The 20,599-nt window shown below is 38.2% G+C and overlaps 1 protein-coding gene across 2 annotated transcripts in view; it reads right to left on the minus strand.

The window, feature by feature from the left end:
• Positions 1 to 20,599, minus strand: part of TACC2 (transforming acidic coiled-coil containing protein 2) — a 212,089-nt gene that overhangs the window by 152,362 nt on the left and 39,128 nt on the right. The window contains exon 1 of one of the 2 annotated variants that reach the window (XM_070752572.1): positions 7,219 to 8,747. The exons of the other annotated variant lie outside the window; for it this stretch is intronic. Within the exon in view, the coding sequence (XP_070608673.1) occupies positions 7,219 to 8,699 (1,481 nt within the window). The 5' untranslated portion in view covers positions 8,700 to 8,747. Of the gene's footprint in view, positions 1 to 7,218; positions 8,748 to 20,599 lie in introns of those variants that run through there. 2 annotated transcript variants of the gene reach the window in all.

Consider the following 20,599-nt stretch of genomic DNA (forward strand, 5'->3'; position numbering starts at 1 on the left):
TGCATGCTCAGAAGAATTTTTTTTTTAAAAAAAAAATCAAAATATTTATTTTTTAAATTTTTTTTTTAAAGGATGGCGGCTCCCATAGACCAGCTCTGATCGAACTGGTTCCATGAAGTCATTATGATGTCATCAGCATGTCACTACCAGTGCAGGTGAACTGGTCTGAACCAGGAGCAACCCAGCTCTGCATCTAGATTTCTTAACAAGTTGGAATTTACATATGGCCTTCAAAAGCAGTGCCATGTAGAGCACTTTATAGTAGTCCAGCCAAAAAGTAATTGGAATGTTAATATGAATGACTGTAAACTTATCTACCTGGCTCAGGAATGGATATATTTGGCAACGGGGGTGAAATTCAACAGGTTCTGGAGAACAAGTAGTGGAAATTTTGAGTAGTTTGGAGAACTGGCAAATAACACCTCTGGCTGGCCCCAGAGTTGGGTAGGAATGGAGATTTTGCAATATCCTTCCCCTGCCATGGCCACCAAGCCATGCCCACAGAACCGGTAGGGAAGAATTTTGAATTCCACCCCTGATTGGTACCTAAGACAAATCTGAGTGAAGATCTTCCTAGCCACAGCTACCACCTACAGCTTCAGCAAAAGCTACAAATCCATGAATCCAAAATTGTGTACCAACTTTATTTGAGAAAATGCTATCTTGACTGTAGTCAAAGATACTGAAATTGCTGCATAGTTCTCATAGAAATTAAGATTGGATCATTTGAACGAATACAGTCTTATACAATTTGCAGTTCTACAATATACAAATGAAATAAGACAGTGTAACTTGCCTACATCTGTCCTTTTCAACATCTCAACTGTGATACAGCTTGCAATTCGAAAAAATAATTATACATTAGGGAAAGGAAATAAGGAAAACTATGCCCCAAAGCTATATATTAAGAAAACGTGTTCAAAATGTTGTTGAAAGTCAGATGCCAGTACAAGGTTTTTAGAAATACAACTACAAAATGCTATGGAACTAAGTTGGAATAAATTTAAAATAAAAAACCTGAAATTTAATTCAATAGCATCAAAAAAGAGGGGGATTTTTAAAAATTCTATATATTGTACAACTTTGGAACAATGCTATCTCTATGATGTGAATGTTCTTAAAGTGGGCTCTATGAAGTGCAAAAGCATGCGATAGGAAAGTTTAATATATATTCATTTTCTTCCTCCTTTAATTATACAGTCATATAATAAGCAAGTCTATACACATTCTACTAATCTTCCTGGAAAGCCCCAAATTCTGGAATTTGTTTTTCACATTATTCCATGTATGTAAGATGTATTTATCTGCAGGCATGCTGCTAAATAAAGTTTACAGTTCTGTAAAAGACAGCAGCTGCTGCCACTTGGGATAAATACGCAGGCAGGAAAACAGGTGATAAGAAATTCTTCAAGCTTATGCCTGTATGAAGCAATGGAATTATAAACAGTTGTTCAAGACACTACTTTATTTGCCACAGGTACAAAATTATATTATGCTTTATGTTATGTATCTGCAGCAGATCTGATTGGGTAAAACCTTCCCTGCAGCCATTGGCTGTTGTTGGGGAAGCCCTGTTTGGGCGGGCATAATACAGTTACATGATTGGTGTTTCTGTCAGCAAAGTTCCTGTATAAATAGCTGTCAAGTTAGTTGTGGCTGAGTTCTGCTGACCGATTTCAATAAACCAGTTCTCACTATTGCCTGTTTCCAAAGGGGTCTTCTTCCGACATATTACTGGCGACCAGGATTTAACGCTCCTACGCGTCCTCTTCCTATTTCTTCCTCTGCAACGGTTATTTTAGTAAGTCAAGATGTCCACACAATTGACTTTTCCCCCTTTTGACCCTCAAGGGGAGACCTGGGACTCGTATGTTGCCCGTTTTGATTGTTTTTTAATCTCAAATGGGTACACAGAAATCTCGGGTGATAGGAAAAGGTCTTATTTTCTGGGGTTCTGTGGGCCTGAGATGTTTGAAACTGCGAGGGCCATTTTTGCTCCCACCTCTATCCACGATGTTGCGTGGCAAACGTTTTTGTCAACCTTGCAAGATCATTACGCCCCACCACCATCCCGTTGTGCCCGCCGCTATAAGTTTTTTCACCATGGCCAGAACGAAGGCAAGTCAATAAATGAATTTGTGGCGGTTTTGTGCCGCGCTGCCCTTTACTGCGAGTTTAATGATTTGGAGGATTACCTCCTCGATCGCCTGGTTTTCGGGGTGCGAGACGGCCGTCTCAAGCGCCGCCTACTAGCCATCCAAGACCTCACGTTTAAGTCAGCTTTGGCCGAAGCACGGGCATTCGAGTTATCCACCCAACCCTCTGAGCAGATATAAAATGGATGGCATTTTTCAAAAAGGAAATTCCTCTCTTCTAATAATATAGTGAAGAAATCAAAGACAGCAGAAGACTGCACACGCCTCCAAAATGATCACCTTCTAAAGACAATCAGATGCATCAAACACAAACCAAAAATCACTCCCTTTTTCCTCGTGATAGGTGACAGGTTCCTCTTTCAAAGAAGAAGAAAGCACAAGGGCACTATGTTTTTATCACAGTTAAATTATGGGCTTAGCACACAACATAACCATCTAGATTTATCTGAGGATTACTGAGTTGCTGCTTAAATTTCCCAACTCAGAATTGAATCCTGCAGATTTCGATGCTAGCTTAGACCTTAACAATTATGTTAGGTCAGAGATGTCACTGAGACGATAAATAAATTATTAATTCAGGCTGTAAATTGACCCAACGAGATTTTAAATTTGAGGTTTATTTTAAGTGGTTCAGCTGATGTCAATCTGAAGGATGAACAGACTTTTTTGACAGAAGAAATACAGAAACAAATATAATGGTAGTATAATGTCTTCTAATGACCTCTCCTTTCCAGTATTACAGATATTAAGATCTTGTCCCACTTAGATAGTGATTATTCTCTTATTCCTGGTCTCTGTAATTTTGAGATACAGACAGGAGAATAAAAGCACTTCTGATCAAATGAGTCTAATAAATTTGCTTCTCAATTCTTTTAAATTCTCCCATACCCTCCCAATTAGGGGTGAAATGATCCCAGTTCGATTGTGCCTATCAGTCGTCAGAGAGCCAGTTGCGAAGGGAGCGTGAGGCTCCTCCCACCCACTCCAATAATGCCATTTGGGTTATTTTACTCTCTATATATGCACAGAACATTTGTGCATGTGCCGAGAGTAAAAGAGGTGGCGTCCAGGAAGGTGGGCGGAGCTTCACACAACCTTCACTACCTGCTCGCTGATGACTGATAGGCAGGAGATTTCACCCCTGCTCCCAATGTTTCCTGCCTAAGCAGAGGTTGCTCTCCAAGGTCCAACTCTGTTATTTTATTGGAAATGTAAATAATATTTATATAATCTTGCATATAAATAATAATTTTATATACTGTACTTAGCAACGGAGAAACATTTTCATTCAGAAACCTTTAAAAAATAATTCTATACTTAGAGTTCAAACTTGAAATCTCTCAAGCCATAACTTGATAAAGAACTCATAGAAACCAAGAGAGATTAGGTCCAGTTTTTAAAAACTGATGAGACGGCAGGTTTCATTTCAACTACTATATATTAATGCATTATTATCCTAATAAACCCACCTGTCAGAAAAAATATTGTTCATGGTCATGAGATATCTTGCATGCTGTCAGTGATTTGACTTCCATTGATCTGTTGGCATACAGATTCTGTACTTTTCAGCCATTTTAATACTTGGTATTAGAGTATTAATACATATGACTTTTCCATACATTTGTTGCAAATCTACCAAACTAAAGAGTTGTACCACCTGAGCAAACTCTGACTTGACAGATGACTGATTTATAGACTTGATTGATTTAAGTTTGCTTTTTGCTGACTATCTGATATAGATAAGAACTGAAAAATGCTTGTTAGACATTGGTGATCCATATATGATCCAGTGTTCTCATTACCTTCTAATAGCAATACTTTTGCTGTTATTATCACTTGTTTATTAACTTAATGTCCTGCATGTAGTATATATATTTCAGTGACTCTAATATATAATAATATAATATATAAAGTGATCCATGGCCAGTATCTACGGATGGCTCCATACGTTGAAGGGCTACCAAAATGTTTACTCCCACACTGTGCGTCGGGCTTAATTGGGTGCTCTGGGGTGGAGCTCCATTTTTTCTGCCCCCCCACATCCCCCCCTCTGTCCAGGCAGCAGCCCACCCCTATGATACCAATGTAATACTCCAATATTTCCAGTCTGACCTGAATATTAAAATATTATATTCTAAATTCATTCTGAACAGATTCAATTAAGTTAGAAAGAATGGAGAAAGTACATCTGTCAAAATGTATTATATCAGAACTGCTTACACATGTAAACTGTATATCCTAACATTGTGATTTGAGATACATGAGTTCTCATCATTTAGTTTCTGATTGATGCTTATACAATGTAGGTATATTATTTGCATATTTCATTTTGAACTTACTTTTCTGCTTTTGTCCCAATATTATGACATCCTTTTGCCTGGTTTGTCTTCCAGTTTTAAATTCACGAGAAAAGATCACAACCATAAAGTTTATACAAATTAATATCTCACTTGAAAGCTACATCATATTCTTTTGGAAATAGTTTGTTCCTAGAAAAATAAGACCTGCTACATTTCATAAATGAGCTGGGGTGGTGCAGCAGGTAGAGTGCTGTACTGCAGGCCACTGAAGCTGACTGTAGGTCTGAATGTCAGCGGTTCAAATCTCATCACTGGCTCAAGGTTGACTCAGCCTTCCATCCTTCCGAGGTGGGTCAAATGAGGACCTGGATTGTGGGGGCAATAGCCTAGCTCTGTTAAAAAGTGCTATTGCTAACATGTTGTAAGCCGCCCTGAGTCTAAGGAGAAGGGCGGCATAAAAATCAAATAGATAGATAGATAGATAGATAGATAGATAGATAGATAGATAGATAGATAGATAGATAGATAGATAAATAGATAAATAGATAAATAGATAAATAGATAGATGGAAGATATGTTCTTAATAATTTACCTGACCTACTGCTGAGTCCAAATACTAGTTTCCTGGCTCAGGTCTTGGTCAAGGATGGATAAAATAAAGCAGTTTCCACCTTAGTATTTGGCAATTTTAGTAATAAAAAATCTATCAATGTTGAAATCAATTTGTAATGTTGAGCTATGTTTTCATGGAGTGCATTTAACTGTGTGTTGCCTAACTATAATTTATCAGCTAAACCACAATTGGCTAGATTTACACCACATATAATTCCATACAGTGGTTTGTTTTATTTTGGTTAAGAGTGTTGTGCAAATCTAAATGTTCAATGTTCAGATCTTTTTCATAAAGAAATTATTTAAAGAGCCTCTCTTTGCCATTCCCTAATTGCTAACCATCAGGAGCGATTAATGTTTTTCTGTGAACCTTGGCTGAAATTTCTCGGCAGCTATTCTGGGGTGCCCCTTTCAGGCACATCAAGGAGAAATTTGGCAAGGTTGTGGCAAGGTTATGACAAGAACAGTTAATACAGAAGGGAGCCTATGGGCTTAAATATGACAACAATTTATAGAAAATATTTTCTCAAATTCAAATTTTCTCAAATTTAAGTTCAGAAACACTTTTAAAGATATACTTAAAATAATTTAAAAATTGCTAAATCTTAGGGGGAAAAACACCTTTGTTGTCATTGGTTACAAATGAGTCATTGGTTACAAATAGTTTTAGGGTTAAAATTAATTTAACATTTTTCTTCCATTTGATCCATGTTTCTTTGAATTTGGGAAGAAGAAATGAAATAATGACTAGACTAATTAATAATATAAGGTTAAAGGGGAGTTTGTTGAAAGAACCTAACCAAAATATGGCTAGTTTACATCTTAGCTCATTGTATGGACCCAATGGGTAATGATTGTTAAAAATTGGAAAAATATATGGATGTAAACACTAGAAAGCAGGTCTGTAATATGCTTAATTTGTTCCTCAGCTGTAAAATATTAACAATTCAGCTGTGTCTGTGAGAGAATGATCTTGAAAATGCTACATAAGCAAGTAACTTAAAGCTATATAAATTTGCTAAATAAGCATGCAAACCTCAGATCCCACACATCTGTATACCAATGTTATGCCATATAAATTAATTCAATCAAATCTCAATTCTGAAAATGCTGAAATAATGTGAGATATGAAAGGAAACTGAACATTTTGGAATACCAAGGAACACTGGAAAATAATTTTGAGTAATTTAGGTGAATTTTACAATAGCAGTCAGAGATATATCAAGTTAATTTTTTCTTTCCATGCAAGATATTGTATTAATAAACACAGCTAAAACAGAGCTATCTGATTATAGCTATTAGCATATGACTGACAACTGAGAGATTATAATTAGATACGTGTTTAATCCTATATTGTATATCCAGAAATAGGATCCTTGACTTTAGTGAAGCATTTTTTTAGGGGGGAAAGTTGTCAGAGGTGGGATTCAAATTTTTTACTACCTGTTCTGTGGGCATGGCTTGGTGGGCATGGAAAGAGAAAGGATACTGAAAATTTATCCATTTTCTCATGATCAGCTGGGACTCGGGAGAATAGATCGAGGCGGGGCCAGTCAGAGATGGTATTTACCAGTTCTCTGGACTACTCAAAATTTCGACTACTAGAGATTCTACATAACTGGTCAGAATCTGCTGACCAGGTGTGTCTCTTTGAGTCAGACTTTAGATCCTGCCATTTTCCTGGCAAGATTTTTCAAAAATGATTTGCCATTGCCTTTTTTCTAGATCTGATAGAAAGTAACTTATCCAAGCTCATCCTACTGGCTTTGTACCCAAGGTGTAACTAGAACACATGATCTCTTTGTTTCTAGGATGTTACCTTAATCATTCCACAAAAGTGGTTGTATAAAGAATGTCTGTAAAGTGTATATTGAATTGTAGCCTAAGTGTTAGTATTAAAAAAAGACATTTGTACAACTCTCAGGCTGTAAAAAAATGGCATTACTTCCTTAAAAACCAGTATTTTCATTATTTTTGGGTGAAGAATTAAGGAGCTCTTCCTAAGTAGACTGTCCCTGTTGCAAGATAAACCATTCTAAACAAAAATCAATTTGATTAAAAAAAATTACCTGATTCAGCCTCTCTAATTGCTATCTTGCTTGAACATCAACACACTGAATTCTTTTTACAGTTAATTTTAAATTAAATACCTTTTAGGGGGTAGTTCTTCCGTTGCCATGTTTTCAAGCAAATTGGGGAAGCTTTGCTCCAATTCAGTGGTTGGTATTATTTCCTGGTTATCTTGAAAACTTGCAGGTTCTTCTTTGGCTTGATTTAAAGACCTCGTTTCCATATCTGTATATACAGTTTGGTCCATCCCTTGAAGGGTTTCTGAATGCTTCTTTACATCAGGCCTTTCAATGTCTCTGCTGGCTTGCAAAACAGCTTCACAGTTTTTGGTAATTAGCATGACTGTAGTATCTGCTTTAGAAATATCAGTAGAAAAACCTGGTCCTTCAGGTGTGCACAAATTGATATCATTTGCTTTTTCTAGACAACTCTCTTGAAAACTGTTGGATCCCAATTTGGATTCATCTGGTGAATGATAAGGACTTACTTCATTTTTTAAATAAGTAATTAACATGTGTTCTTCTGTGTCCTGTCTCTTCTCTTCCTCTATGGACTTTTGCAACCAGTTATTGCTATCTATGGTATCCAGGACTGTAACAGGTTTGTTTTGTAATGTATATTCAATGGAAAAATTAGGCTTTTCATCAGATAATATCCTGGACTGATCTGTTTGTTCTTTATGAGCATCAAGATCATCTATAAGAAACGACAATGTTGAAATCTTGGCTAGGTTTGTATTGTCACCATCTCCCTTGTCCGTGTTTTTATTTCCATCATACATTAACTGTTCTTTAGGTTCATCTGTTTCAATGTTACACAGGCTAATTGAATTACCTTCTTTTACTTCAGCAGCAGCAGCAATTGTGGCATCAAAATCTAGAACAACTCCTGTAGAGGCAGGAATTATTAAAGGCTCTTCATTTTTATGAGAAGATGGCAGATTCTCTATTTCTTGGTTTCCGGAATTTCTAGACGAAAAATCTACTTTTTCTGTGCAAAGTTGGTTCTCACTGCTTAAAGAGAAAAGGTGTCCGTTAAACTCTGCATTTATTTCATGACTACATAAGTCTTCCACCTTAACTAACTTGGGGGAAGTTGCAAGAGAGTTTTCATTTAAGCAATATTTGTTGATAGGAATCTTTTCTGAAAAGGCACTTGGCAAATCATATTCCTGACTGTTTGCCAGCATTCCTGTGTGTTCTTGTTCCTGTGCTATTTTCTCTTCAGTGGCTTTATTACAGACTTCGGTCTCCCAAGGCAATGTGCATTGGTTTGTTTTCCAGTCATTATCTGGATCTCCATCTGCACTGCTTTTTTCTACTTCTTCCAGACCTTGCTTAACCTTTGTTTCTTTATCGTCTGGACTGATCTTTTCACTTGGACTCTGTTCAGTGGCAAGGTTAGGCAAGTTGGCAGGCATGACATTTGGTACTACCTGTTCAAATATTTTGCTAATGTGTTTCCTGAAATCCAAAAAGCCCATACTGAATGCCCTGGAAGATGAAATTTCTGGTTCTTTTTCAGATATTGCTGCAGGCTGCCTGGGAACATCTCCTTCCATTTTGGGAAGGTTCAATTTCTCTATCAAGTCACATTTGCTTTCTTCTTCGATCTTACCATGCTTTTTATCTTCACAACTTATATTTGTTGCAGTGTCCTTACAATTTGCTTGTTTATCGAGCGTTGAAAGGTCCAAAAGCTTCTTTTCTAAACTTGAAAGGTTGAGTAGAGATTCTGCTGAGCTGTTAAGCTGTTGGGCTTTGAAATGTACATCACTTTTATCCCCTTTTAGCTTAATTGCCGAGATCTCATCCTGCAACTTCTTGAAATTAAATGGTAACAAATTTCTTTCTGATTGTCTGATCTCAGAAACATCCTGCAAAGTTGACACATGCTCTTCTGAAAGGAACTCTTGGCCTGGAATGTAAAATTCTTTTCCTGGGACAGCTTCTGAAGGAGTATCATCTACAAAATTCATTACTTCTGGTTTCCTTTGATCGGTTGTTCTATTTTCTACAAAACCACCATTTAAGTCAGTGGGTGTAGCAGCCGCAGTCTGCAAGCTGGGAGTGGTGTCAAAGATATCTTGACATGCCACAGCTTCTGGCTCACTTTTTTGAAATTCACCTTCGGGGCTATGATACATAAAGTCTATAGGCTGGCAACTTACTTGGCTGGGCCCATCCTGTTGAAATGGCGATGTTGAAAGAAGCGTTGGTTCTGCTTGAGAGCTAACAGATAGGATGTCAGTCTTTTCAACAGGACACTTTTTATGCCAAGCATCACTCAAAGGAACTTCTAGGCTATTAGGTAATGCAGGAGAATGTTCATCCTTTCCTGTATTTTCAGGAGGCAGGAAAGTTAAGTCCCCTTTGCAACTTAGTTGCTCATCTTTCTGAATAGTTTCTTTTGCTAAACCCAGGTGCCCTTCTATCTCGGTATGTAAATTTTGTTCATCCAGTTCTGCTTCTCTGCTTGGTAAGTTAACATCAGCCCCATTGTTCTTAGAAGGTTCACCTACACAGGTTAAACTCTCCTTCGGGATTTGTGCCTGTTGAGAACTGACAATAGCAGTTTTCTGTGTCACTGGAATAAACTCTGTAACGTCTGTATTGCTTGTGCCTTTGCTGTCTGAAAGTTCATATAAGCCACCCAAGGGTTTAAGTCTAATAGATTTTTCAGCCAATGCACCACTGTGGATTGCTCCTCCAAAAACACCATCGGAAAACTGAGAATTAGAAATGTCTTGCTTTAAGTTGTTAAAGTTTCCTTTGCTAAGACAACTTTCTTCCTCCGGTGGGTTTATTACATTTGGCAGGTTGTTGTTTTGTAAGGCATTTCCCAAAAATTCAGAAATAGGTGTTAAAGATGCATTGTCATTTGATAGATTAGTTGATATTGTCTCTGGACCACCACGTACTGTTGGGAGCTTGTGTAGATTGTCTCCAGTTTGTTGTAGTTCACTTTTATGAAGCTCTTCATGGCTACTGAAATTATTTAATTCCAATGGGTGAAATCTTTCAAGAGATGTCTGGTTAGAGATCTGTCCTTGGGAACTCACAACTGTTTGAAGACCATCATGATCCAGGATTTTATCTTCTGGGTTTGAAACATACTGTTCGTCTTCACTTGCCTTGGAGACGGTGCCAAAGGGCTTTGAACTTTCATTTGACTGCACTTTGGGAGACGTTATTAAAATGTCAACCATCTGTAGATTTTCCAGAATCTCTTTGGGATGACTTTCCAAAAATTCTTTGCAATCATTGCTCATGAATGGAGAATTGTTTGCCCTTATCATATTATCACCTAAGTCTACAAGCTTTTTTGGCTGGGGACTGGTTTCTGCTCCAACTGCTGATGCTAAAGGCCTGGCAGAATATTCATGCTTTATACTAGGGTCATTTTCTCCAGTTGCTTGTTCCAGCTGCACTTGCTGTGCTGAGTCCAATTTGATATGAGTTTCTTGTGCCAAAGTTGTGTCTCTTTCTTGAATTTTTGTCCCTGTTTTGCATTCCTCCTGTCTTGCTTCATTATTGTCATTCTTCCCCACAGCACTGCTTTCTTCAGCAGTAGCCACAGGTACAGAGTTTGGGTCACTGCCAGCTACTGAGGCATATCTTTTACTTTCAGAGTGGGATTCATCCTTTGTCTTCTCAGTCACAACACATTCAGCACTTCTAGCCTGTTCGTTTAAGTTGTGGAACTCAAGTTCCGTTTTAGACTCTGCAATTATTTCTGCACTTGAGGCATTAGTCTCTGAATTTATTTCATCCGTCAAGTGGTCTTCCAAGTCTGATTTGGTATTTTGAGCAAACGGCTGCTCACAGGATTCCACTTTTTTATTTGGCAGAACATCATTGTCTTCAGGAGCAAGGGACAGTGAACCATCCACATTATCTATCTCTTTATTGACTGGAAAGCAGAGCTGAATATCTTCTACACTGGACTTTAAAGGATCACAAGTCCACAAGCTGTCTTTCCCTTGTAAAAGTAATAGTTCAGATGACTCAAGACTGGCCACTTTTTTTTCATTCATGGTTGTAGTCTTTTGCTCCAAGTTCTCGCTTAACTCTGATGACTGATTGTCGGGTATATTCAGATTACATTCTGAACTGAGGTTCTTTTCTAAAATTTTGCCACTGATATTGGTTTCTAAACCACTAACTTGATCATCAAAAGCAGCATCTCGATGGATCTGTCTTGAACTCATATCAAAAGTTAGTGGGGTCTCTTGAAGACAGTTTATATCTTCATGTATAACTTGACTTGAGGATGGCACCTCTTGACATCTGTGCTCTTTGTTTATGGAAGAAATATGTTCGTATTTCTCAGCTATTGTAGTTTCTTCTTTATTATGTTCAGCAAGGTCATTCTCACTCATGAAATTGCTTGTTCTTCTGTCAAGTAACAACAGTTTATCCTCAACAGATTCCTCCTTCGCTGTATGCATAACTTTTTCTGGGTCACCTAAGGCGATATTTCTTCTACTCAGAGATTCAATTTGTGTGATTTCATTGCTGCTAATCTGTTCTGCTGTGTTATGAGGTGTATTTGCTTTTTGCATTTTGTTTTTATTTTCTGGCAATAAGGATGCATCAGAAGGTTCCAAGCTAACTGGTAAATCCACACAATGGATGTTTGGTTCTCGACGTATGGCCTTTTCTAGCCATTCCTTTTCAATCACCAAGTCACCAATTGGTTGTTCTGTCTTGTTTAATGGTAACAGATCCAATGTTTGTGAAGACAAACTGAATACGGTAGGAGGATCCTCAAGCACCTCAGAACTCTTTTCTGGAAATATTTGGAATTGATTGTCCCCTCTGTTCACTTCACTGTTGATATCTTCACTGATGACACTTTGGAATTCAACAAGGTTCTGATCAATACCAGATATACCATCTTTATTTATGTCTGGATTTCCTTTTGTGAGATCATTTGGAATACAGTTTTCTTTTTTCATTACCAGGCTGTCTACACTACCTGTGTTCAGTCCAGTAATTAAAGTCTCTTCCTTGTTATTCACTTCTAATTTAGTCTCCTGTATGATTTCTTTAGCAGTATAAAAATCTCTGCCTTTCTCACTCTTAGGCAGCTGAACAATGTGTGTCTTGTCTGCTTCAATCAACAATTCACTCGGTGGCCATGAATCAAATTCACTGGAATTGCTTTCCTTGGTTTCAGGTCCTGATGTCCAAGTAGAATCTGATGAAGGAATCTGATCCAAAACAGTATTATTTGGATCTTCCTTATACTGTCTTGCAAAAGTCATGGCACAATGGTCAGAATCTGTCCCACTATCAAGAGGCACAGTTCTTGTCTCTTTGTCATTCATAATAGCAGGGTATAACAGCAAGGCAGGCAAGCTTCTAGGGATATTGTGAATGTTTAGTTCAGTACATTCTTCACCATGCTCAGAAAGCATTGACTGATCTTTTTCTTCTTCTTCAGTAGGTTCTAAAGAATCTCTCTTATGCAGGTTATTATCCAGCACCATCACATCTGGATATGCCACAACATTTTTTCCACTGGTTGATTTTCCAGCAGTGTTACTGCAGAGGCCTTTGTCGTTTAGGCTCACTTCCAATCCAGTCTCCTGTCTGATTTCTTTCATGATATGAAAATCTTTGCTTTTCTCACTCTTAGGCAACAAGCTAATGTGTGTCTTGTCTCCTTCTAACAACAGTTTACTCTGTGGCAACGAATCTAATTCACTGGAATTGCTCTCCTCAGCTTCACGTCCTGGTGGCCAAGTCGAATCTAATGAAGGAATCTGTTCCAGAGCAGTATTATTTGGATCTTTCTCAGACTGTCTTGCAAAAGTAGTAGTGTAACAGTCAGTATCTGTTTCACTAACAACTGGTACAGTTTTTGTGTCTTTGTCATTCACAATAGCTGGGTTTGACATTATGGATGGCAAGCCTTCAGTGCTGCTTTCAAAACTTAGTGCAGTGCATTCTTCACCATGCTCAGAAAGCCTTGGCATATGTTGATTTTGATGTTGTCCTCCTTCTTCAGTGACTCCCAAGAAATCTCCCTCATGCTGGTCATTCTCCTGTGCCATCACATCTGGATGTGCCACAACGATGTTTTCACTGGTTGATTCTTCAGCAGTGATACTACAGAGGCTTTCATTATTTAGGCTGCCAACAATGGAAACATTTATTCATTTCAATTTTGCAACAAATTCCACATCACAGAAGTTTGAAAGCCATGCATGCACATGCTCTGTAAAACTATCAGTCTGCTTTCATGAGGCAAGAATTCAGAGGCATCATTGATATAAAATCTTAGATGCAAATGTATTCCTTAACATTTATTTATTTATTTGGTTTTTATCTTGCCTTTGTTACTTTATAAGGAGCTTAGGGAGGTGAACATACATAATACTCCTTCCATTTCCTATTCTGTCCACAACAACAGTATTTTGTGCTGTTAGACAGTTGAATTTATGATACTGGCTGTTGGTTCACCTGATGTTGATGCTAGATTTAAAATTAATCCTGATTTGAGTATATAATATAGAAAATTTATGAGTGCAGAACTGAATTTTAGGTGACAATACTAGGGATTGACCACATGTCTCTGGATTTCAAAATTCTTCCAATAAGTTTAATTTAGATCACCATTTCCCAATCTTCCCAAGTATGTAGCAATGGTAACTTCAAAATTCTTAATGGAAATTCTGGCAATTGTAGCTCCAATGGTCCAGAAATACCATTTGGATTTGTAAAAGCTTATTTAGACTTCTATATTGAAGTTTTCAGTATGTCATAAATTACAACTTTGATCCTAAACCAATTTATTATGGAATAAATGCCATGAATTTAGCAATACTGAATGCTGAACAAATGTGTAGGATGTGTACTAATTCATGATATGCCTTTTTACCCTATGTATTTTACTATGTATTTTCATGTACTAGAAAGCCTGCGAAATAACATTCTATTGTTATTCTATATTTCTTTGACTTTTCAGTTCCAGTTAAAGTGGCTGAAGCTACTATTATTTCCAGTGGTAGGTTCTGAATGAGTTTGCCAGTGGTTCATGCACCTGCTTACACACAACACTTCTGCGCATCCACAGAAGGTTCTGAGAATGCGCAGAAGCGTCCCAGATGGGTGGGAGGAGCCTCCTGCCTCCGCCGCTACTGTTTCTAAGAACCGTTTTGAACCAGGAGCAACCTACCACTGATTATTTCTATAATTTGATAGCCATTTTATGTTTTCTGCCTACCATTGCCCTTGGGTGATCTTCCTTCTTAAATTGAAACAGATCAGTTATTTTTGGGTACTTCGCATCATTTTCCTCCCAATTAGCAGAACCTGCCTGCAAAAATGCAGCTGATCATTAGAGGGCAGCAAAGCTCAAGGTAACATTTTGCTGCACTCTTGAAGTCTGGATTGTTGCAGCCCAGATCTGGTAGGGCTATACTTGTCAGATGCTTCCATTTTGACTTCCAAATGGTCTGACTTAACCTCTTTGCTTTATGTCCAACTGTTTTATGAGTGCTGGTGCATTTCAGGAGCTGGGAATGCATACTTTGTACTACTGTAGCATTTTCACTGGAAAATGGAGAATTCTTTATTCTGCCCTGATAACAACCAAGTTCAGATTCAAGCAAGTTAGAATACATGAGATTGAATAGATTCAGTACTGGGCAGCCAAAACTTTTATTGCCACACTGTGGGTGTGGCTTATTTTGTGGGTGTGACTTGATAGTCATGTGACCAGGTAGGAGTGGCTTGCCAGTTATGTGACCAGGTGGGAGTGGCTTGAATGATCATCATCGTTCAAGTGAACGATGTCCTCGACTTACAACGTCACCAGTATCGCTCGCTGGGGTGGCAATTTGCTTTGCGTTTCCTGCACTCTCTTCCTGGGTCGCCCCCCCACCTCAGGCTGGGTAGCTAGGCGAACGGGTGCCAATTAGCTGTTGAGAAAAGAGCGGGGAGGAAAAGGGCCCCCTGCAACTCCTGCGAGTGCTGGTTTCCCTGCCACTTTCTGAGGAGGAGGAGATGGGAGGGGAGATTTAAAAATGTCAGAAAGTTGAGGGAGATTTACAAGGTTATTGCCGCATGACGCCTTTTCATCTCAGCTGCAGGCGGAGTGAGGGCTTTGCATGGGGAAAAAGACCGCAGCCCAGACCACTTTGGCATGGCTTGGGTCGGCTTGGCTCAGCTCTCTTTTTCCCCCTGCTGCTGCATACTCCTTGCTTTTTTCCTCTTTCCTCCTTCCTGTACTCAGGAGGTGGCCATGTGAGGGTGGAGGGGAGCTGGGCAGGACAGAGGTAAGCTCATCTGAGGCCAGGAAGGAGGAAAGAGGAAAAAACCAAGGAGTGTAGATGCAGCAGCAACAGGAGAGAAAAAAAGGAGATCTGAGCCGAGACCAGTAATCCAACAAGTGACTGCTGCTGGTCAGCTGGAGCTGTGCATGCAGTTTCATTTCCACCGGTGGAACTGTGTTCCACCCTGTCCTGCCTGCTGCCCACCCCTGAATAGATTGAATAGAGATTATCCGCACTGTAAGATAACTCACTAGGAATTTAGTAAAGTTTCTCTTTTCATTGCCTTCCTAGAATTCAAAAATAGAGAAAGCCTTTAAAAGTAGAGTGATAGCCACAGTAGTTAGCTGGGAATATTCCACTTAATTTAGTAGATTTAAAACTGACAGATCTGTGATTATCTACAAATCAAAGTAACTCTATATATCAGGGGTCCCCAAACTTGGCAACTTTAAGACTTGTGTACATTAATTCCTACAATTCTCCATCCAATTTATGCTGGATGGAGAATTCTGGGAATTGAAGTCCACAAGTCTTAAAGTTGCCAAGTTTGAAAATGTGTGCTGTGTATAGTACCTAGAGTGTAATTAGAGTGTACAAAACACCTAAGAACTTTTAAAGCATGGGTGAAACTCTCTGGGCCACTGCAAAACGTAACATTAAATTATAATTATTAATAAAACCAAGGGGGGAAATATTTATTTAACATGAAACAATCATATTCACAGTCTTTAATTAATGTAATTTTAATTTAGCTTGTCCATTTCCTTGTCCTGGTTCCACCTAGTTTTTATAGTGTGACTCATAATACAACATTGAAAATCAAGAGGAGTCTCCCCTCCAAACCTCAAATGAATCCTAAGTCACATGCTGAGACAGGGCACTGCTATAGTTGGCTATTTAATATGCTAACGCTAGAGCTTTTGATTTCAATTTACTCTCAATTATTCTTACACAAACAGGAATCAATTTTAATATCTTTCTAAATAAATATACTTGTTGTTTTCACTTGAAATACATGTTACAGTAAGCCAGGCAATTCATTATGTGTTCTTCTTATCAATTTTAAATTATTAGAGAGTATGTTTAAATACACAGAGATGCCTCATGAAAACAAACCCAAAACAAATTATGCTACACATAAATTTTGATTTGCCATGCAAACATGCATTTACTTTCAAATATAGCAGATGGCCTTGGACCTGGTATAATAGCTGGAATGATGAAAAAAAATGCAGCAATACTTTCAGAATTCCGTAAGGCTGTTAGCTTACTGCAACACAGATAAGAGAAAATGTTCATAAGACCTCCAGCAATTGGTGTGCATTGTTCAAATGAATTGAGTATTATTTTCCTACTCCAGGGGCAGGCAATTAATTTTGCCATGGGGCCGGATGAGAAATTGGGATGCTATTAGAGGGCCGGACTAATATAATTAACTCAGTTCTACCCAATACTGTATATACTATTTATATACAGTATATACAGTCACTGCACTGGAGTGTTTGCATGGTTTCTGTGCTCTGTCGCTCTCGGTAGGAGGTTGGGGTCCGCTCCAGTACAAGGATAAAAGAGCTCACCGCGTCTGCCGGCAATCCTCTGGTTCCTGCTTTCCTCATGAATCATCAGGAAAACAGGAGCCGGAGGAGTCCTGGCAGACGCTGTGATCTCTTTCATCCTTGCACTGGAGTGGACGCCGACATCCATGGACCGGTCACAGATAGCGGGTGGGCCGGTCACAGACAGCGGGCAGGCTGGATGCGGCCCACGGGCCGCCCCTTGCCCAGGTCTGTCCTACTCAGACTTAAGAATTAATATAATATTAAGCAGCATCTGAAGAAATAGAAATGTCCATACAACTGGACTTCCAGAGAAACAATGGAGGGCTGGAGGACCCTACAGAAAGCAGATACAAGGGCCGCAAAGAAAAGAGGTACCCAAATTCCTCTCAGATCAGGGAGAAGACCAGGTATCTTCACCAAGGCACCTCAGAGTGTCTTCCTGCAAAGTGACTATTAAAATCTCTGGCAGATTTTAGAGTGTTAGAAGTAGTGAAGGGCAGAGAGAATAAATAAATAGATAAATAAACATTGACATTAAACATTTAAATACTTTACATTTAATATGTCAGCTATCTATCGCAAATGATGTATAAATTGTTGGCATATTTCCTCAATCTGCTATAAGATTTATTAATGAAAATCTTAGAGTTGGCATTGATATTCCACCTATGTCAATATTAATAGTTAATCTCTGTTTCAGTGAGTAGTAAAAATCTACTTTCACAATGTATAAATGTATCTATTGACAAATGTATCTTTTCTTTTTTGTACGCTGAGAGCATATGCACCAATGACAAATTCCTTGTGTCACACTTGGCCAATAAAGAATTCTATTCTATTCTATCTATATAAAATAAAATCAGGCTTGTATTTTGATAAGCTAAAAAAAAAAAAAAGAAGTAGTGAAGGCTACAAAATTTTTTACTACCACTCTGTGGGCATGGCTTATTGTGTGGGTGTTGTTTGATAGTCATTTTACCGGGTAGGAGTGGCTTGATGAACATGTGACCAAGTGGAAGTGATTTAACAATAGGTGCTTGGACTCTTTTTCAGTTGATTAGATCACATTATTTGAATAGCCACAAAAAGGACAAATAAGAGACAACATTATTTGTTGAGGAGCACCGTAACATTTTAAGGTTTTGTACTGAACCCACAAGATTCAGTATGATAACAGATTAGGCAAGTATCTCAATTTTCTTTAACTGCTATAAAGTTTAGTTCTAGATAATGATTAAAATGATTAAAGCCTTTATGAGTGAAATCATACTATTTAATTATTTCCTATTTTAAAAGTAATTAAGGATCATACTAAGCAGGAGTGCTGCCTGAACAGGAGGCAATGCAGTGGGATAGTGAAAATGGAGCTCCACTCCAGAGCACACAACTGCACTGAAAGATGTTGAAAGAAAATGCAGGGTGTCCTGCATAAGCAGTGATGGGCTACCAAATTTTTTACTACCGCACTGTGGGCGTGGCTTATACATTTTGTTTCAACATCTTTCAGTGCAAATTGGGTGCTCTGGAGCTCCATTAACACTACCCCACTGCGTTCTCCCCCCTCCGGGTAGTAGCCCACCCCTGATTATCTACTATATAAAGTGTATGTACACACACACACGCACAGCTCTTCAAAAATTATACTCATTCAACCTCATTTACTGGGATAAGAAAAATATACCCAGCTTCCATAAGGAGGAAAAAAAATTCAAACTTTTGCTACTGGTACTGTGTACCTGACCAAACTTTTGCTACCGGTACTGTGTAACTGACCGTACCCATAGGAGCCCATCACTGTGCCTAAGCCATGCCCACAGTATGGTAGTAAAATTTTTGGGAGCTCTTCACTAATACTAAGGTACTAGAGAAGGAAGAACAATAAAAAAACTATTAAGTATTCAATAAATAGTGCATAAACCTACTAGTTAGAAGCCATGAGAATCTCATTTCGCTTAAGCTGCAGTTTGCAGTGCACTCTCAAATGGACACTGAGTTTGCTTAATCACTTCTGTAAATGGTTTATTAACTGCTTTAGGGATATTAAGAATCTTCAGAAGGGCAAATGTCAATGCAGATTCTCAGTCATCTAGGTCATGGTTTATTTATTTATTTATTGGATTTGTATGCAGCCCCTCTCCGCAGACTCGGGGTGGCTAACAACAGTAATAACACCGCATATAATAATAACCCAATACTAAAAACAGTTAAAAACCCATTATTATAAAAACCAAACATACATACAGATATACCATGCATAACATTGTAAAGGCCTAGGGGGAAAGAGTATCTCAATTCCCCCATGCCTGGTGGCAGAGATGGGTTTTAAGCAGCTTATGAAAGGCAAGGAGGGTGGGGGCAATTCTATTCTCTGGGAGGAGTTGGTTCCAGAGGGCCGCGGCCGCCACAGAGAAGGCTCTTCCCCTGGGTCCCGCAAAGCGACATTGTTTAGTTGACGGGACCCAGAGAAGGCCCACTCTGTGGGACCTAACTAGTCACTGGGATTCGTGCAGCAGAAGGCGGTCCCTGAGATGGTTGTCCCAAAGGTGTTTTTTTCAAGAGGCAACTGGACTTTCTTCGTTTTCCTTTGAAGACCTTTCGCTTCTAATCCAAGAAGTGTCTTCAGAGGAAAAACCAGAACCTCTTGAAAAAGTACCTTTGGTTGAGATGGACAAGTTTCATTACACCATGATGTAATTCTCCTTCAAATCTCAGCAAACATTTTGTGTACGATGAACATGTTTGAGATTTTTTTAAAAGCTGAAATAAACTGCAAAAATATTACATTTGGAAAATTAAAATAGACTAAGGGGTCTGATTGACTGGAAATAATTATAAAAATAATTCATATGGGTTGTTTAAAATTTTATTGGGAATATATGAAAAAATTGAATGTAGGGAAACTTTCTAGGAAAGTGTTGTGAATTAGAAAAGTATCTGATAAGAGGAGACCCTGAAGGCTGGTCACCGGAACAAGGACAAACTAAAGATCATAAGTGGTAGAGAGATGCAGTGATCTAGAATAAAGAAAAGTGTTTTAATTCTGGAGGAATTCAAGGGTATTTGGTAACAATATAGTCGGCACTTTCTCCTAAAATTATCTGTTATTATAAAATGAGTTTAAAAGAGGAAATAGAAGATGATATGGACAAAGATGTTACATGGAACTTACAAATAATGAATGTGTGAAGAGTGATTTGGACATCATGTTAAAAAGAAAAAAGTATTGGCAATTTACATTAGTAAATTTGAAGAATATAACACTGTGATGCTATATTCTTCAGAATAAATATACAGTGTGTGTGTGTGTGTGTGTATACATATACAGTTGTTGAAAAACCCAGTAACAAGAAGGACATTAGGATATAGAATGTATTTATTTATTCTAAGGATTTGTTTGTTATCTTTAAAAGAATGTTCTCAATGTCATTTTCAAATAAAATACAAGTTGTAACAGTGTCAGATATTAATAAATAGAAAAATATGATTAGAACAAAAAAACAAGTTCATGTTAATATTGTTAATAGCACTTGGGACTTTTATAGATTTATATGTTGCTTCATAGTGTTTTAAAGCCCTCTCTAAGCAGTTTATAGATTCAGCATATTGCCCCCAATAATT

The sequence above is a fragment of the Erythrolamprus reginae genome, chromosome 5, assembly GCF_031021105.1.
Source record: "Erythrolamprus reginae isolate rEryReg1 chromosome 5, rEryReg1.hap1, whole genome shotgun sequence".
Lineage (NCBI taxonomy): Eukaryota > Metazoa > Chordata > Lepidosauria > Squamata > Dipsadidae > Erythrolamprus > Erythrolamprus reginae.